General features: G+C 32.3%; 1 protein-coding gene across 2 annotated transcripts in view; it reads left to right on the forward strand.

Moving 5' to 3' along the window:
• Positions 1-16773, forward strand: part of LOC144851616 (dynein axonemal heavy chain 1-like) — a 41364-nt gene that overhangs the window by 14406 nt on the left and 10185 nt on the right. The window contains exons 20-52 of one of the 2 annotated variants that reach the window (XM_078709166.1): positions 1354-1581; positions 1701-1880; positions 2011-2148; positions 2250-2413; positions 2845-3049; positions 3549-3752; positions 3916-4029; positions 4214-4363; positions 4484-4570; positions 4978-5084; positions 5184-5510; positions 5661-5838; positions 6007-6201; positions 6418-6537; positions 7959-8117; positions 8692-8814; positions 9064-9114; positions 9417-9557; positions 9804-9964; positions 10372-10529; positions 10692-10865; positions 11000-11146; positions 11381-11646; positions 11739-11935; positions 12074-12209; positions 12292-12500; positions 12641-12812; positions 13131-13619; positions 13742-13933; positions 14126-14293; positions 15069-15260; positions 15499-15630; positions 15751-15996. In XM_078709166.1, coding sequence (XP_078565292.1) covers positions 1354-1581; positions 1701-1880; positions 2011-2148; positions 2250-2413; positions 2845-3049; positions 3549-3752; positions 3916-4029; positions 4214-4363; positions 4484-4570; positions 4978-5084; positions 5184-5510; positions 5661-5838; positions 6007-6201; positions 6418-6537; positions 7959-8117; positions 8692-8814; positions 9064-9114; positions 9417-9557; positions 9804-9964; positions 10372-10529; positions 10692-10865; positions 11000-11146; positions 11381-11646; positions 11739-11935; positions 12074-12209; positions 12292-12500; positions 12641-12812; positions 13131-13619; positions 13742-13933; positions 14126-14293; positions 15069-15260; positions 15499-15630; positions 15751-15996 — 5910 coding nt within the window. The remainder of the gene's footprint in view (positions 1-1353; positions 1582-1700; positions 1881-2010; positions 2149-2249; positions 2414-2844; positions 3050-3548; positions 3753-3915; positions 4030-4213; positions 4364-4483; positions 4571-4977; positions 5085-5183; positions 5511-5660; positions 5839-6006; positions 6202-6417; positions 6538-7958; positions 8118-8691; positions 8815-9063; positions 9115-9416; positions 9558-9803; positions 9965-10371; positions 10530-10691; positions 10866-10999; positions 11147-11380; positions 11647-11738; positions 11936-12073; positions 12210-12291; positions 12501-12640; positions 12813-13130; positions 13620-13741; positions 13934-14125; positions 14294-15068; positions 15261-15498; positions 15631-15750; positions 15997-16773) is intronic. The other variant, XM_078709176.1, reaches the window with a different exon arrangement.

Consider the following 16773-nt stretch of genomic DNA (forward strand, 5'->3'; position numbering starts at 1 on the left):
AAGATTGTTTGTACTGACCAAAAAGATGAATTTTTAGCACAAAATCAAAATCCTTTTTAGCGTGTACCATGTAATAACCTCAAGAAAAATATCAAGCTATCAAAATGTTTTTTTCATTTTATCTCAGAAACTTACTTATTATATGGTAGAAGGGGTATGTAAGTTACACGTCACTGACAACAAATCCTTTAAAAAGTTACAACCAGCTAAGTTTATAAAACCACATAAAAATGTGGTATTTTGAGGGAAAAAATGAAGATTGAGGGCGCTGTTCACACAAGTAAAAATACACTTTTTTGCCTGTATCTAATTAAGTTTTAGCCATAATAATTTGAAAATGGTCTTATTTGATAGATAATTAAATTTTCTTCATATAAAAAAAATAAAACTTCATATTAAATACACATAATTCTGATAAATTCATGTGAAGTGCTTAAAATCAGCAAATGTAACACATTATAATACTATAACAAACGCTAGTGATGTTAATAAATTACAAAGTTAGTTTTCATAAATGGAATTTTTTTACATTTTTATAAAATGTTGTTATTATACAACATATAAATGTAAATTTTTCTAAAAATTTCACAAAAAAAACCCTTTTACAGCCAATAGTTTTTGAGATTATAGGAATGTGTACTACCAGTACAGGTCAAAGGTCAATAAAAAGATTTTAAGTAATTTTCTTGAAAAAGTTCTCATGAGACTGAATAGAAACTTATACCTTCAGATTAATTTGAGCCCTATTTAAAGTTTGTCCAACTGTTAGTTACGGAGTTATATCATATGTAGGTCAAAGGTCAAAAATGCCAAAAATCATACTTCCAGCCATTTTTGGACAAACTTTTCCATTAGAACGAATATTAATATGCATCTTCTAAATAATTTGACACTAAAATTATTTCATTTAATCTAAGCGTTGCAAAGATATGACCATTTTGTTTTCAATGGGTCAAAGTATTCAAATTGAGGTCAGAGGTCAAAGACAAATTTTAGAAATTTGACAACATGAGTTTTTATAACCAGCATGCTTCAAATATTCATAAAACGCAATGTTTACACTTTCCCCATGATTTGCACACGAAAATACATAGGGAACTGGACTATTAATAGAAAAATGAAAAAACTGTGTAAACTGATAACATTTGTCTCTTCTTGTAGATTATATTTAAACTTTGTTATCCCCATAGGAAAATTTTGTTGGCCTATCAAATGTGCATAAATAAATAAGATAAATAAGAAATATAACATTTAAAAAGAATAATAATATTAACGATTAAATATTACAATATTTGTATATATATTATATATATATACCATATATAAAATCTACTAATAATTTCATTTCTATAGGTTATCTCTCTCTGTCCAGATGCTAGACTGCTAGAAAACCTTAAAGAATGCAACAAACTTCTTGATCAAGTTCAAAAGGGATTAAGTGAATACTTAGAGACTAAGCGTGCATCATTCCCAAGATTCTACTTCCTGTCAGATGATGAATTGTTAGAAATTCTTTCTCAGACTAAAGATCCAACAGCAGTTCAGCCGCATTTGAGGAAATGTTTTGAGAACATTGCCAGGGTAAGCATTTCGAAACAATCTGTTTATATATGACACTAAAAAAATCTAATGATTTCAGTGATGAGTGAAAATAAGATATAACATGTCTGAATGCAATAGTGTTTTCATATATGTTACAGCTTCGTTTTGAAGATGATTTAAAGATAACGCAAATGTTCTCTGGAGAAGGTGAAATGGTACCATTCTGTGAAACACTCTATCCAAATGGAAATGTAGAGGATTGGCTACTAGAAGTTGAACGGGTTATGAAAGAAAGTTTGAAGAATGTTCTTGGAGAATCCATTGTCAAATACCCAGAGGTGAGCACAATTGTGTAGAATAGTATAATAATAGTATTTAAGTTAGAAGGGAAGGAGAACACATGATGGCTTTGAAACAGAAAGATGGCTCTTTAAAGTTTAATCAGTGAATATTCTGTTTATTATACAGGAAAAAAGAACTGATTGGGTTCTTGCATGGCCAGGACAGATTGTGATTGCTGGTTGCCAGGTGTACTGGACACAAATGGTGGAAAATGCTATCAAAACAAGTACACTTAAAGATCTTCATGAAGTCTTAAAGGAACAGGTAATATAAAGTCATAAGTTGTTAATATCATTTTCACTGTAAATATATGAAATCTTCATGGTGCAATATGTATATGCAAGTTCTATATTTTGTTTTCATAGATCAATGATTTGGTGAGTCTAGTGCGTGGTAAACTGTCCAAACTTGCTCGTATGATGATGTCAGCTTTGATTGTTATAGAAGTGCATGCTAGAGATGTAGTTGGCAATATGTGTTTAGAAGGTGTCAGCAACCTTAATGACTTTGAATGGATTAGTCAGCTCAGGTAAATCAATATTACAATCACAATATCATTAATATCATCAAAGTAGCATCTAATACTTTGCAATTTAATCTTTTTTCTGATATAAGTTTTCAAATTGTATTGAGCAAGAACATCCTTTGGCCCCTTTTTCTCAAAGAATCTCTGGACGTGGGAGTCAAATTTGAATAATATATTATTAAAATTTGACTCCCACGTCAAGTGATATTCGTGAACTGAAAGAGAAGCACTCTATTTTTGTACCTAATAAAAGGTCAAACGTTGAAACTTTCTTTTAAACAATTATACACTCCCTCTATTCTGTAAAGAAACTGGGGGTATGGAGTGTAAATGTTCTAGACTGGCTTACTTATTTCTTGGTAAAAAATACTTTAAAATGAATATTACATTTTTTGGTGTGTAAAAGTAAAGACAGCTTAACATTGTTATTGTAGGTATTATTGGATTGACAATAATTTGTATGTACGTGCAGTTAATGCTGAATTTGAATATGGCTATGAGTATCTTGGAAACTCTGGTCGGTTGGTAATTACTCCACTAACAGATCGATGCTATTTAACACTTACTGGTGCACTTCATCTTAAATTTGGTGGAGCACCAGCAGGTCCAGCTGGCACAGGAAAAACTGAAACAACTAAGGTATGATAACACACTTTTAACTAAATTCAGTGAGTGGAGTTGTGGCTTGGTGGTTATGATGCTTGGCTACCACTCCAAGGGTCCTGGGTTCAGGTCCTGTCACATGTCAGGATTTTTTCTAAGGACCAAATTACTCCACTCCCAAAGACTTGTAATAAGACTTTGTTTATGTAGAGCATCTTGTGTATATGTTTGTCTTGTGAATCCCTAATGATCAGCAATAGCTGGATGGATCACCCTCATTAAATATGGTTAAAAAAAATTAAAAAAATTAATAATAACATCATGTTTTCTTATTTAAATGATATTAGACTACTTAAATTGCCAGTAAAGCTATAAGGTTTATCAGGTTTTTCTTGAAGTTAACTTTTATATACAGGTATTTGTATTTCTCCAATGTGCCAATGAAAGTCAAATTGTCTATTGTTTTTTTTACTTGATGATAACATTTTACTGTAGCCATGAAACTATAACTTTTGATTCATGTACTTGTTTTTAGGATCTTGGAAAAGCCTTGGCCATTCAGACAGTTGTTTTCAACTGTTCTGACCAACTAGATTTTATGGCAATGGGTAAATTCTTGAAAGGTCTTGCTAGTTCTGGTGCCTGGGCTTGCTTTGACGAATTCAATCGGATTGATATTGAAGTTTTGTCTGTAGTAGCTCAGCAAATTACTACCATCCAAAAGGCTCAGCAACAAAAGGTGCAGTACATTACAATACTTATGCCATTCAAATTTTAAACATAATTAGCAACAAACTAATAGGGTTTATCAAACATTATTGACATATTATTCAGGTAAAAGGTTTAGAGATAGAATTTAAAGGGGTATCTCACATTTTGTTATAAATTACTTTGTTTAATAGGTTGATCGTTTCATGTTTGAGGGAATGGAGATTGCCCTCAAGAGTTCATGTGCAGTCTTTATTACCATGAACCCTGGCTATGCTGGTCGTACAGAACTTCCAGATAACCTCAAGGTGGGTACTATGTTACGTTTGATAATAATATGAGGTCCATGTTTGTTTGTTGGGTCTATATATATAGAAAGGATGGAGAAAATGGTTGTGTTTGGAACCTCCCAGTATGTAGTTGCCACAAATTGATACATTTCATTTAGGAGTATAACAACAACAAAGCCGCCATATTATTGTCTTTTTGCAGGCATTGTTTCGTCCTGTAGCTATGATGGTTCCAGACTATGCTATGATTGCTGAGATTTCACTGTATTCATATGGTTTTAGTGATGCTAAAGTTCTAGCTAAGAAAATTACTACTACATTCAAGCTCTCGTCTGAACAACTTAGCTCACAGGTAGAATCATAATATTCATTTTAAGTTTCTTTTATTTAAATGAAAAAAGGCAATTAATGCTGCTTAATAATTGTTATTAGTCTCATAATTTGTTTTTCATAATTTACATTTATTTTTTAGGATCATTATGATTTTGGTATGAGAGCAGTAAAAACAGTTATTTCTGCAGCTGGTAATCTCAAACGAGAAAATCCTGAAATGAATGAGGTATTTAATTTATTAAGTAGTATTTTGTAAATTGTTGTGATCTATAGCTGAATGTCTATAATACTAAAGTATTAGATCTATTCATGATTAGATGCCAGAATTACACGTTCAGGTTATTTTGTCAATGTGAGACTGGTCGGTAACGGCTATACTCTGTTGCAAATTCAGTGTGACATATTTAATGGGCTTTTCTACATTCAACAAGCGAGGTGAAAAACAAATAATCAAAGTTTTGTATTTATGGAATGTAGAGAATATTTTCATTTGATGTACTTTGTGCTCGCCTCTTTGAATAGACTAGTCCATCTTTCAACTTATTCCACTCATAAACATTCATCATTTTGTTTTCTGTATTCTTATCTTAATTGCAAAATAGTGTTTAATTTATTCTTATTTGACCTTTGTAGGAGTTGATTGTTTTAAGAGCTATTCGTGATGTTAATGTTCCAAAGTTTTTACAAGATGACTTGAAGTTATTCAATGGCATTGTCTCTGATCTTTTTCCGAAAATTAAGTAAGAATCTCCATTTTTTTTCTCCAAAAAAAAGACATGAAATAAAGTAGAAGTTCTTTATGAAGAATACAATTAAATAATTACCATTTCATTATATAGAGAAGAACCAATAGATTATGGTGCATTGGATGCTGCATTGAGAAGCAGTTGTTTCAACATGGACCTAAAAGATGTGGATGGGTTTATTACTAAATGTATTCAATTGTATGAGACAACTGTTGTGAGACATGGGCTTATGTTGGTAGGTCCAGCTGGGTCTGGTAAAACCAAATGCTATGAGGTTTTAAAACGATCTATTACATCATTGAAAGGAGAACAAGCTGTAGGTGGTGGTGTTTATGAGAATGTTCACACTTTCATTTTAAACCCTAAAAGTATAACAATGGGACAGCTGTATGGTGAATTTGATATGCTCACCCATGAATGGTAAGTTAGTAGCTCATATTTTAGTGGTATCTTGCTTTTATTTAGATAATTAAATTTAGATAATTAAATTCTATATGTTATGTATTGTAGAATCAATATATCAGTTTATCACAATTTTAAATTACTTTATTTTGTCTATTTATTTGACAGGACGGATGGTATTCTATCATCTTTAATTCGTATGGGTTCAGCTAAGCAAGATGAAGATTCACGTTGGTATTTGTTTGATGGTCCAGTTGATGCTGTGTGGATTGAAAACATGAACACAGTCCTGGATGATAATAAGAAACTCTGCTTAAGTAGTGGTGAAATCATCAAGCTAACAGAAGTACTATATTAATATTATTACCTTAAATTAATTTGTTTTTTTAAATGTTGGACAATATATATAGGACAAAATCTAATTTAACTATCTATCATTTAAAAATCTTGTTTTTGTTAATATTTTAATTGCTACTCTTTGCATTACAATTAATCACAAATTTGTTTGTTTTAGTTCCAAAGAATGATCTTTGAGGTAGCAGATTTAGCTGTTGCATCACCTGCCACAGTCAGTAGATGTGGTATGGTTTATATTGAGCCTAGCATCTTAGGCCTTAGTCCTTTTACTGAGTGCTGGCTAAAGAAGCTACCTGATGCTATCTATCCTTACAAAGAACAACTTTCTGACTTGTTTACAAAGTTCCTCCAGGTCAGTAACATCATATTGTAGAAACCCCTTAGCATCATACTGTTCAATAACTCCTTATTCATGCTGTACAAAAACATACACTTGTTTGACCGAGGTCATAACAAAACATAGACTGTAAACTTAACTAGAGTTTCAGTTTAAATTTAAACAGGTTGACATATATAATTAAATGCTTTTTAACTATATATTCATGTTCATCTGTACCATTTTTTCTAGGAATCCATTGATTTTATTCGTACAAATTGTAAAGAGATAGTCGGTAACATTGACAGCAACCTGACATTAAGTTTAACTAGACTTATGGATTGTTTCTTTAAACCATTTGTACCTAAAGAGGTAAGTAACTGAAGTTGATCAATCCCTCTAATGTGAATTACAATGTAATTGTGGTGTGGATAACAGTAATTTGTGTGTATCCGTTTACTATGTTACAACTTATTGGAGCATTAACAAAATATATCACAGTGCTCAGATTGTTCTAAAAAATGTTTGATTAAGATCTATTAAACATGAATGTGTATAACAAATGTTCTTATTATATATACTGTGTTAATTTTTCTTAAATTGTTTTTTTTATGGTTGTGTTGCTATAGAAACGAAGGGTAAGATAAAGAGTGTCCCATTGTTATTCATAATTGTTTACCTGTCATGCTCAGTTACATGCCCCATAGTCGGTAGCATTAGTATAATTGTTCACACCAGAATTCCATCCTTCTCAACATCAGTTACATGCCCAATAGTAGGTAGCATTAGTATAATTGTTCACACCAGAATTCCATCCTTCTCAACATCAGTTACATGCCCCATAGTCGGTAGCATTAGTATAATTGTTCACACCAGAATTCCATCCTTCTCAACATCAGTTACATGCCCCATAGTCGGTAGCATTAGTATAATTGTTCACACCAGAATTCCATCCTTCTCAACATCAGTTACATGCCCAATAGTAGGTAGCATTAGTATAATTGTTCACACCAGAATTCCATCCTTCTCAACATCAGTTACATGCCCCATAGTCGGTAGCATTAGTATAATTGTTCACACCAGAATTCCATCCTTCTCAACATCAGTTACATGCCCCATAGTCGGTAGCATTAGTATCATTGTTCACACCAGAATTCCATCCTTCTCAACATCAGTTACATGCCCCATAGTCGGTAGCATTAGTATAATTGTTCACACCAGAATTCCATCCTTCTCAACATCAGTTACATGCCCCATAGTCGGTAGCATTAGTATAATTGTTCACACCAGAATTCCATCCTTCTCAACATCAGAACATCTAGTTTGATTACATTCTCTTGCTATAATCATTCATTCTTTAAACCTGAAACTGGTGCCATTACTTAGTTGTTTTTTTTCCATTTTCATTCAGAAATATATACTGTAGATTGAATGTAGACAACATTAAAAAAATTACAGAATTATTCTTTAGATACTTTTTGCCACATTGTCTAAATTTAAAATAGAATTTAAATATCAAATCATTCATTGCTTGTGTTTAGAAACATATTCAAATCATTAACTTGCTGTATATAGTTTCTGATTCAATACTGTTGAAAGCCAATGGATCAATCATGCTGGATCAGCGGCTTTTGCCAATCCTTGTCAATGTCCTAAAATCATGCTGGATCAGCGGCTTTTGCCATTCCTTGTCAATATTCTAAAATTATCAGACTTTGTAATGCTGTGTTTTTCCCTTTTCTTTTGTATCCTCAAAATAATAATAATAAATAACATTGTATGTAAATTTCCAGGGTGACAGACCACTTCCAGCAGACAGTTTGATGCGTATAGAAGAGTTGATAGAGCCATGGTTTATCTTCGCATTAGTATGGTCAGTAGGGGGCACTGTTGATGGAGATGGAAGGAAGAAGTTTAGTGATTATTTGCGAGAAAAGATGAAGAAAGAAAATGTAAGTACAGTGTACAACCCAGTTCTAGATAAAGATGAAGAAAGAAAATGTAAGTACAGTGTATAACCCAGTTCTAGATAAAGATGAAGAAAGAAAATGTAAGTACAGTGTACAACCCAGTTCTAGATAAAGATGAAGAAAGAAAATGTAAGTACAGTGTATCACCCAGTTCTAGATAAAGATGAAGAAAGAAAATGTAAGTACAGTGTACAACCCAGTTCTAGATAAAGATGAAGAAAGAAAATGTAAGTACAGTGTATAACCCAGTTCTAGATAAAGATGAAGAAAGAAAATGTAAGTACAGTGTATAACCCAGTTCTAGATAAAGATGAAGAAAGAAAATGTAAGTACAGTGTACAACCCAGTTCTAGATAAAGATGAAGAAAGAAAATGTAAGTACAGTGTATAACCCAGTTCTAGATAAAGATGAAGAAAGAAAATGTAAGTACAGTGTACAACCCAGTTCTAGATAAAGATGAAGAAAGAAAATGTAAGTACAGTGTATAACCCAGTTCTAGATCTGTGATCTTCATTCAATAAAATAGTCTTACACATATCTTGTTTTATTCCAAAGATAAAGCTACTTTTCCCAGCTGATCGCCTGGTTTATGATTACAAATTGGATGATGGTGGTATTACTAAATTATCAAAAGGAGACACAGAAGAGGAAGAAGAAGGTGATAGTGGCAACAAAGAGGTAAACATAAAAATAACAGCAATCATTATCCTTCTTTCTTTCTGCTGCTATGGGCTATTTTATCCATTACAATTTTATAAAAATTTTATGTTAATTAAACTTTATATAAATTATTTTATGAATTAAATATAGTTGAATATTTTAGAATGGTTTGATTGCAATGCTTAAATCTATCATTTGATGTTTGTAACGAGGCAAAGAGCCATTTTATTGCTACTGTATATAGTATATTGGTTGTTTTGATTTCAGGTTCAGACTCAGGCATATTCATTTCAGAATGTAGTAGTAGAACTGGAAGAGGTTAGAGTCAGGATAAATTAGCATCATGCATCTCAGTCTAGTTGTAGGCCAGGAAACAGGAGTAGTTAGTTTGTTTATATAGAAAGAATAGTACATAATAGGACATAATATTGAATATATCAGAATGTTTAATAATGAAAAATTAAAACAAGAATATGCCACATAAATGAAAATTGTTAATAATTATTGTTGTTAAGAATATGAACCTTATTTGTTGTTCTTTCCTTTTGAACTTCATCCTTTCTCATAATATTCAACAATGATTTGATAATGATACAAAACAATTATAAATTATTTTGTAGATTCGTTGGGTTGATTGGATGGAGGGTGTGGCACAATGTAAGATTTTACCAGAAACACAGTATGCTGATATCATAGTACCAACACCAGATACTGTAAGAGGATCATGGCTTATTGAAACATTACTAGTCAATAACAAACAAGTAAGTCATTCATATAGCCTCACTAACAATATGAGCATGAGTCCCAATCATATGCAATGGTATGCAATAGTACTAATACTAGAAGCATATACCTCATAAATAAATGTTTATGCTTTAACACAGAATGGAGACTCCATAAATTAAGATATTATACTTAGCATAAATCTTGCATGCTCAAGTAGTGCGAATTCAGGATTGCCTAATATTTCTTATAAGTAAACTTTTTCACTGTATGAATTTTTCCAGGTGTTGTGTGTTGGAGATACAGGGACAGGTAAATCTTTGACCGTCTCTGACAAGCTTCTGAAGAGTATGCCTAAGGATTTCCTCAGTAATTTTATTTCATTTTCTGCAAGAACTAGTGCTAACCAGACCCAGGATCTTATTGACAGCAAACTTGACAAAAGGTACTAGTGTAAAAAACATTATTATGGTTCACTTCTTATGCTTCTTCTTCTTGCCAACAATTAATGTACAAAACATAAATATGCTTATTGACTTGATTGATACACAAGACTAGTAATGCGCAAAAGTTTAATGGACAAATTGTGTGATGCAAGATATTCCAACAAAAGTCTGTGGGTTAGGAAAGAACAATAAAGTAAACAAAATAAATATTGTGTATGGTACCATATTACTAATATTATAAGAATTATTCAAATCAAAATGTGTCTTATCTGTATTTGATTTGCCTTTAGGTTGTTATATAATTTGTACATCAATGTTTATACCATAAATCTTAAACAAACGGTTTACTACATATTATTACATCAAACTGAAATAATGCACCATTGATTCTATTATTGCTTTTCAGACGCAAGGGTGTTTTTGGGCCGCCATTAGGCAAGTATTTTGTGCTGTTTGTTGATGATTTGAATATGCCTGCCCTTGAAGTGTATGGTGCACAGCCTCCAATAGAGTTACTTAGACAGTGGATGGACCATAAAGGATGGTATGACAGAAAACAAATTGGTGAGCATTTCATGCATTCTAATCTCATGTAATATGTGATATCATTATGTTTCTCATGATGTAACTTGGTACAGTACATTAATAATACACATTATTAATAGTGTTTTTGAATTTTCTCAAAAAATCAAATGATAAATAAGATTTTAAACTTGTTAATTTCAGGTGCATTCCGTGAACTTGTTGACATTACATTTGTATGTGCAATGGGTCCACCTGGTGGAGGTCGTAATCCTGTCACAACTCGTCTTATGCGACATTTCAACTACTTATCATTCTGTGAAATGGAACATTCTAGCAAATCACGTATCTTTTCTACCATCTTAAATAGTTGGTTATGTGAGTATTAACTTATATATTTCATAATTGGTTTTATTATGAGTATTTTGTAATGTATTGAATTAAATTAAACATTAAATAATCATAACTGTACAAAATCAGTTTACTTTAACTTGAGAGATTACTTTATTTAGATGGTAACGATGGAATACGTGAGCATTGTAACAAGCTTGTAGATTCATCAATTGATGTATACGAGACAATTACAACTCAGCTTCTACCAACACCAGCTAAGAGTCATTACACATTCAATCTCAGAGACTTATCTAAAGTATTCCAAGGTAAGTTCAATCTAATGTTTCATAACATTTAGCAAGTGGTGGAATTTACATACAGTGCCGATCACATTGTGATATAGGAGAAGGTAACTTTGTTGGCCCTATAAATAATAAAATATATAGTGATAATGTACAGATATAGATCAAGTAAGAGTATTTACAGTTTATGTTATGTCATAGATTGTCCATACAAAATCACATTTGAAAGATACAAGACAATTACATTTTGAATTTCAGGGATGTTGATGGTAGATTCAAACAAAATTGAAAACTTGTCTGGACTTTTACGTATTTGGTTCCATGAAAACAGTCGTGTTTTTAAGGACAGACTTGTAAATGATGAAGATCGTGAATGGTTTGATAAATTGCTGACCCAGCAAATGGTTGAGTCATTTAAAGCTGATCCAATTGAGGTGGTGCATAGTGATCCATTGATTTATGGTGACTTTATGATACCTAATGCTGACAACAAAATTTATGCTGAGATCACAGATCACACAAAGGTACTATATTATTTTACCCGTCTACATAATTAACTCAATCTTATGATTTATATATACTGATTACAAACAAAATAATTATGTATACTTTATAGATGGTGACAATTCTAGAGGAGTATCTAGAAGACTATAACCAAGTGAATACAGCACGTATGCGCCTTGTGTTATTTATGGATGCTGTGAAACATGTATGCCGCATCAGCCGTGTAATAAGACAGCCTCTAGGAAATGCATTATTGCTAGGTGTAGGAGGTAGTGGACGACAGAGCTTGACAAGGCTTGCTGCTCATATGTAACTACAAAACAATTTGATATTATTATTGACAAATCTTTTTTTATAATTATTGTATTTTCATGATACAAAATTACTGAAAAGAAAATAATCCACAGGCTTATTTATATAACTATATTTTTTTTCTTCTGATTTTAGGGCTGAGTATGACTGTTTTCAAATTGAGTTATCTAAGAACTATGGGACAAATGAATGGAGGGAAGACTTAAAGAAAGTCATGCTTAAAGCTGGTTTAGAAAACAAGCCAATGGTGTTCTTATTTAGTGATTCACAGGTAAAAAAACAATTGAGTTCAAACAGCATACCATGTAAAATTACATAAATTTGAAATTAATTTAGTTTTGAATTTATAATAGATTAAGAACGAGTCTTTCCTTGAGGATATCAACAACATTTTGAATTCGGGAGATGTACCTAACATTTACAGCTTTGATGAGTTAGATCAGATTTACAATGCTATGAAACCTATAGTACAAGAAGCAGGACTTCAGGCTACTAAAGCTAATCTGTTTTCAACATACACAAAGCGAGTCAAGAGTAACACGCACACTGTACTCTGCATGAGGTAAGTCTTTTATCAGTTATGAATAAGCAAATGTCTGCGGCCATTATAACAATTTCACATCAACAAAAATTAGCATTCAAATATAATATTCTGTATATATTATGTTATTAGTGATTACATTTATTCATATTTATTTCTAGCCCTATTGGTGAGATTTTCCGTGCAAGATTAAGACAGTTTCCCTCACTTGTAAACTGTTGTACAATTGATTGGTTTAGTGAGTGGCCTGATGAAGCTCTCAGGTCTGTTGCACAGAATTTCTTAAAAGATATTACTGAATTAGAAGATGATGATGATGTCAATAATGGTCTGGTAAGTTATTTCAAATGTTAATCTTAAGAATCAAATACATTATCTATTGAAGTAATATTATGTTTTCTTGTATTTAGTTTTAGAATCCATTAAGCTCTGTATACATTTAAATTTTCCCCCAATTCTTTACACCATGGAAATGAAAATTAGGTACACACATTAACTTAGGGTCTTTCACACTTGTTCCTGCATGGTTTCGGTTCCGACTAATCGACTATGCGCATATCGATTGGTGCATAGCCGCGTGGAGGGTCGTGAAAACGAAACATTGACATTCGATTTGATTTTGCTGCTGCAATTGATATGTATTTTTTCTAGGTGAATGTGTGCGTTGATATCCATCAATCTGTTGCTACAAAATCTATCAAGTATCTTGCCGAGTTGTCCCGACATAATTATGTCACACCAACCAGCTATCTTGAATTACTTGGCATCTTCTCAAAGCTGATTGGACTCAAGACCAATGAGTTAAGAACGGCAAGGAACAGAACAAAGACTGGTCTTGATAAACTGTTACGTACTGCTGATGAGGTTACCAAGATGTTAGAAGAACTTGAAACAATGCGACCAATGTTAGAGGAAGCTGCTAGAGAGACAGAGGTTACAATGAAACAGATTGCAGAAGATAGTGTAATTGCTAATGAGACTAAGGCTGTAGTACAAAAGGAAGAACAACAGGCAACAGTTAAAGCTAAAGAAACACAAGCTATTGCAGACTCTGCACAGAGAGACTTAAATGAAGCACTTCCAGCCCTTGATGCTGCTCTTGCTAGCTTGAAATCACTCAACAGAAATGATGTTGTTGAGGTACTTAAGTATAATATTTTACATATACCTTACATTATTACACAATACCACTTAAAGCACAACTGATCATTGTACGCTATGATTAAGTAAATTATTAAAACACAACTCATGTTTATCTCCAGGTACGAGCAATGCAGCGCCCTCCTGCAGGTGTGAGGATGGTGATTGAAGCTGTGTGCATCATGAAAGGTGTTAAAGCAAAGAAGGTTGCTGGTGAGAAACCAGGAACCAAAGTGGATGATTATTGGGAACCTGGCAAGAACTTGCTGCAAGATCCTGGGAAGTTCTTAGATGGCTTATTTACATATGATAAGGTGATTTGGTAGATGTTGTATCTAATATTAAATTTCCTGTGAAGAGAGATGATCAGCTAGTTGCAAAGTGCTCACGGAAATGGGAATACACAAGTTACAATTCTTATGCGAAAAAAAAAAGATAACTATTCTACTGGTGGTTGGTTGGTCTTAATATGCACATTAAACTATACTATTATTTTTATTGCATAGGATAACATAACAGATTCAATAATTAACAAGATTCAGCCATACATTGACAGCGAAGAGTTCACACCAGCTGCCATTGCTAAGGTGTCCAAAGCATGTACATCAATCTGTCAGTGGACAAGAGCAATGCACAAATACCACTTTGTTGCTAAAGCAGTTGCACCTAAGAGAGTAAGTCTAATTGGTTACATTACTAGAGTACTGTAAGTATCCATTATAATTCAGATTTATTCAGTAAACATTGTACGTTGCTAAACCCTCAAATTTCACTTTCTTTCATTGTTAAGGAAGATATATTGGAACATCAGGTATTTTGATTTGTAATATTGTTTAATTGTACCAAATAATGTATGAAGCAGTAATTAGGTCAATAATGTCATCTCTTAATGCTTTATTAACATTTTCTTGGTCCATGTATAACATTTTAAAATAATATTTATGTATCAATTGAACTATTTTAAAATGGTAAGTATTTTAACAAGCAGCCATTACAGTAGAATTGCTGAATGTATGTAGGTGTTGTGCAGCAAGTCATGTGATATGATTCATGTTTGATATACTGCAGTACGTTGTTACGTATTTTGATTGTTGTTATTATTATTATTATTATTATTGATATCTTACAAATTTTCTTTTTGATATTGTTTTAAGGAGGCTCTTATTTTGTCAGTCTATGATTTATGCAAAAATTAGTTTCAAAGACGTTTAGTTCAGTGTGAAATGTGCTTGTAAACAAAATTTACTTCAATTTTAACACTTTTGTATTGTCAATATCAATTATTTTTAATATTTTTTTTTATGTTTAATTCATAAATGTATTATTGTACTGTTTTTCATTTTAGTAAAGTATCTGATATATTATTTCAAAGCCAGTTTATGTAAAGCCAAAGGCAGTTGTTGATTTATTGTTAGTACTCTATCTGACTAAGTTATTTAACCTCACCAGGAACAATTGCGTATAGCTCAAGCAGATTTGGCAGAGACTCAGCGGGTGTTGGATGCAGCACGAGGCCGTCTACGTGAAGTTGAAGATGGTATCGCTACATTACAAGCCAAATATAATGATTGCGTTGCTAAGAAGGAAGAGCTTGAAATGAAATGTGAACAATGTGAAGCTAGATTAGGAAGAGCTGATAAGGTAAAACACTGTATAACGTAAGACTGACTGAATGTATTGCAATGTACTATATACTGTACATCATTATTGCAGTATAAAATGTCTAAATTCCAATGAGTTGAAAACTATTACGTATAGACTGAATTTATTGAACCTTGTTATATTATCATTATTGTTGCAGACCATTTACATATTCTCCTTAATTGCTTGTACCTAAGTTGAAGACAGCTAAATTATTTAACATTTCTTTGTGTTGTAGTTAATAGGTGGCTTAGCTGATGAAAAGGACCGATGGCAGGAATCTGTATCTAAACTGAATGAGATCATAGACAGTATTGTAGGTGATGTCCTCATATCTGCTGGTTATGTGGCATACCTTGGTCCATTCACTGTAAGTTATTAATTAAAAACACACAGTATTATGTTATAATATGTCGTTACCCTGTATGAGGTTTAATCTTTTAATTTATAAAATTGACTGAGATAGTACATTCTTTCTTCTATTTTGCAGGGAGAGTATAGATTTTCAATGGCTGAGGAATGGATAGCTGCATTAGATACACATCATGTACCTCACACTAGTGACTGTAATTTCCAGAACACTTTTGGTGACCCAGTCAAAATCCGTACTTGGCAGATTGCTGGCCTCCCTCGAGACAATCTGTCAGTAGAAAATGGTGTAATTGTGCAGTTCTCACAACGATGGCCATTGTTCATTGACCCTCAAGGACAGGCTAATAAATGGATAAAGACTTTAGTAAGTTTCATTTCATTACATTTATTTTGTCTCTCTTTAAAAATACAATATAAAAAAACATGGACAAAGAACAAGAAAACATCACACAAAACCAGGCAGAGACAGGATTCCTAAAAAGCGAACTTAATCACTATCTAGTAGGTCTCCTATTGCACTGATTGTATAAAAAACATTTAGAATAACATTTTTATAAACATCAATGCATATAATACTATATCAAAATAAATTAAAATATACTGCAATATCATTAAAAATTGTCAATACATGAATTTTAAGCTTATTATTATAAAAGTCTTAATACCTGTATTTAAAATTAATGAATCTCTTATTTCTTCCGGTAGTTTCTCCCATGCACGGGGAAATATGAGTATTTTAAAGAATTTGTCCAAGCAAAAGGGTGTACGAATATGAGATGATCACCGTGACGAGGGTTGATTGAAATATGGTTTAAAATATCCACAGTATATATGCCATAAAGACATTTGACAATAAATGACATGGATAAAAGTTGGAAACGTTTTTCAAGTGAACTAACCCTAAAACATTAATTCATAGGAAATATAGTCCCCATAGAAACAAATTTTAGTCATTCGGCGTTGGACTTGTTCCAATGAGTAGAGATGTCCTTTTTGGTAAGGTAACCAAGCAGCTATACCATATTCAATAATTGGACGTACAATAGCACAGAATAATTTTGGAATTACAATAGTGTCCCTGCAACGAACAATGCGCTTAATAAAACCCATTAATTTCGAAGCTTGTAATCCCCAATCTAAT

Source organism: Antedon bifida, chromosome 1 (genome assembly GCF_963402885.1).
Source record: "Antedon bifida chromosome 1, ecAntBifi1.1, whole genome shotgun sequence".
Lineage (NCBI taxonomy): Eukaryota > Metazoa > Echinodermata > Crinoidea > Comatulida > Antedonidae > Antedon > Antedon bifida.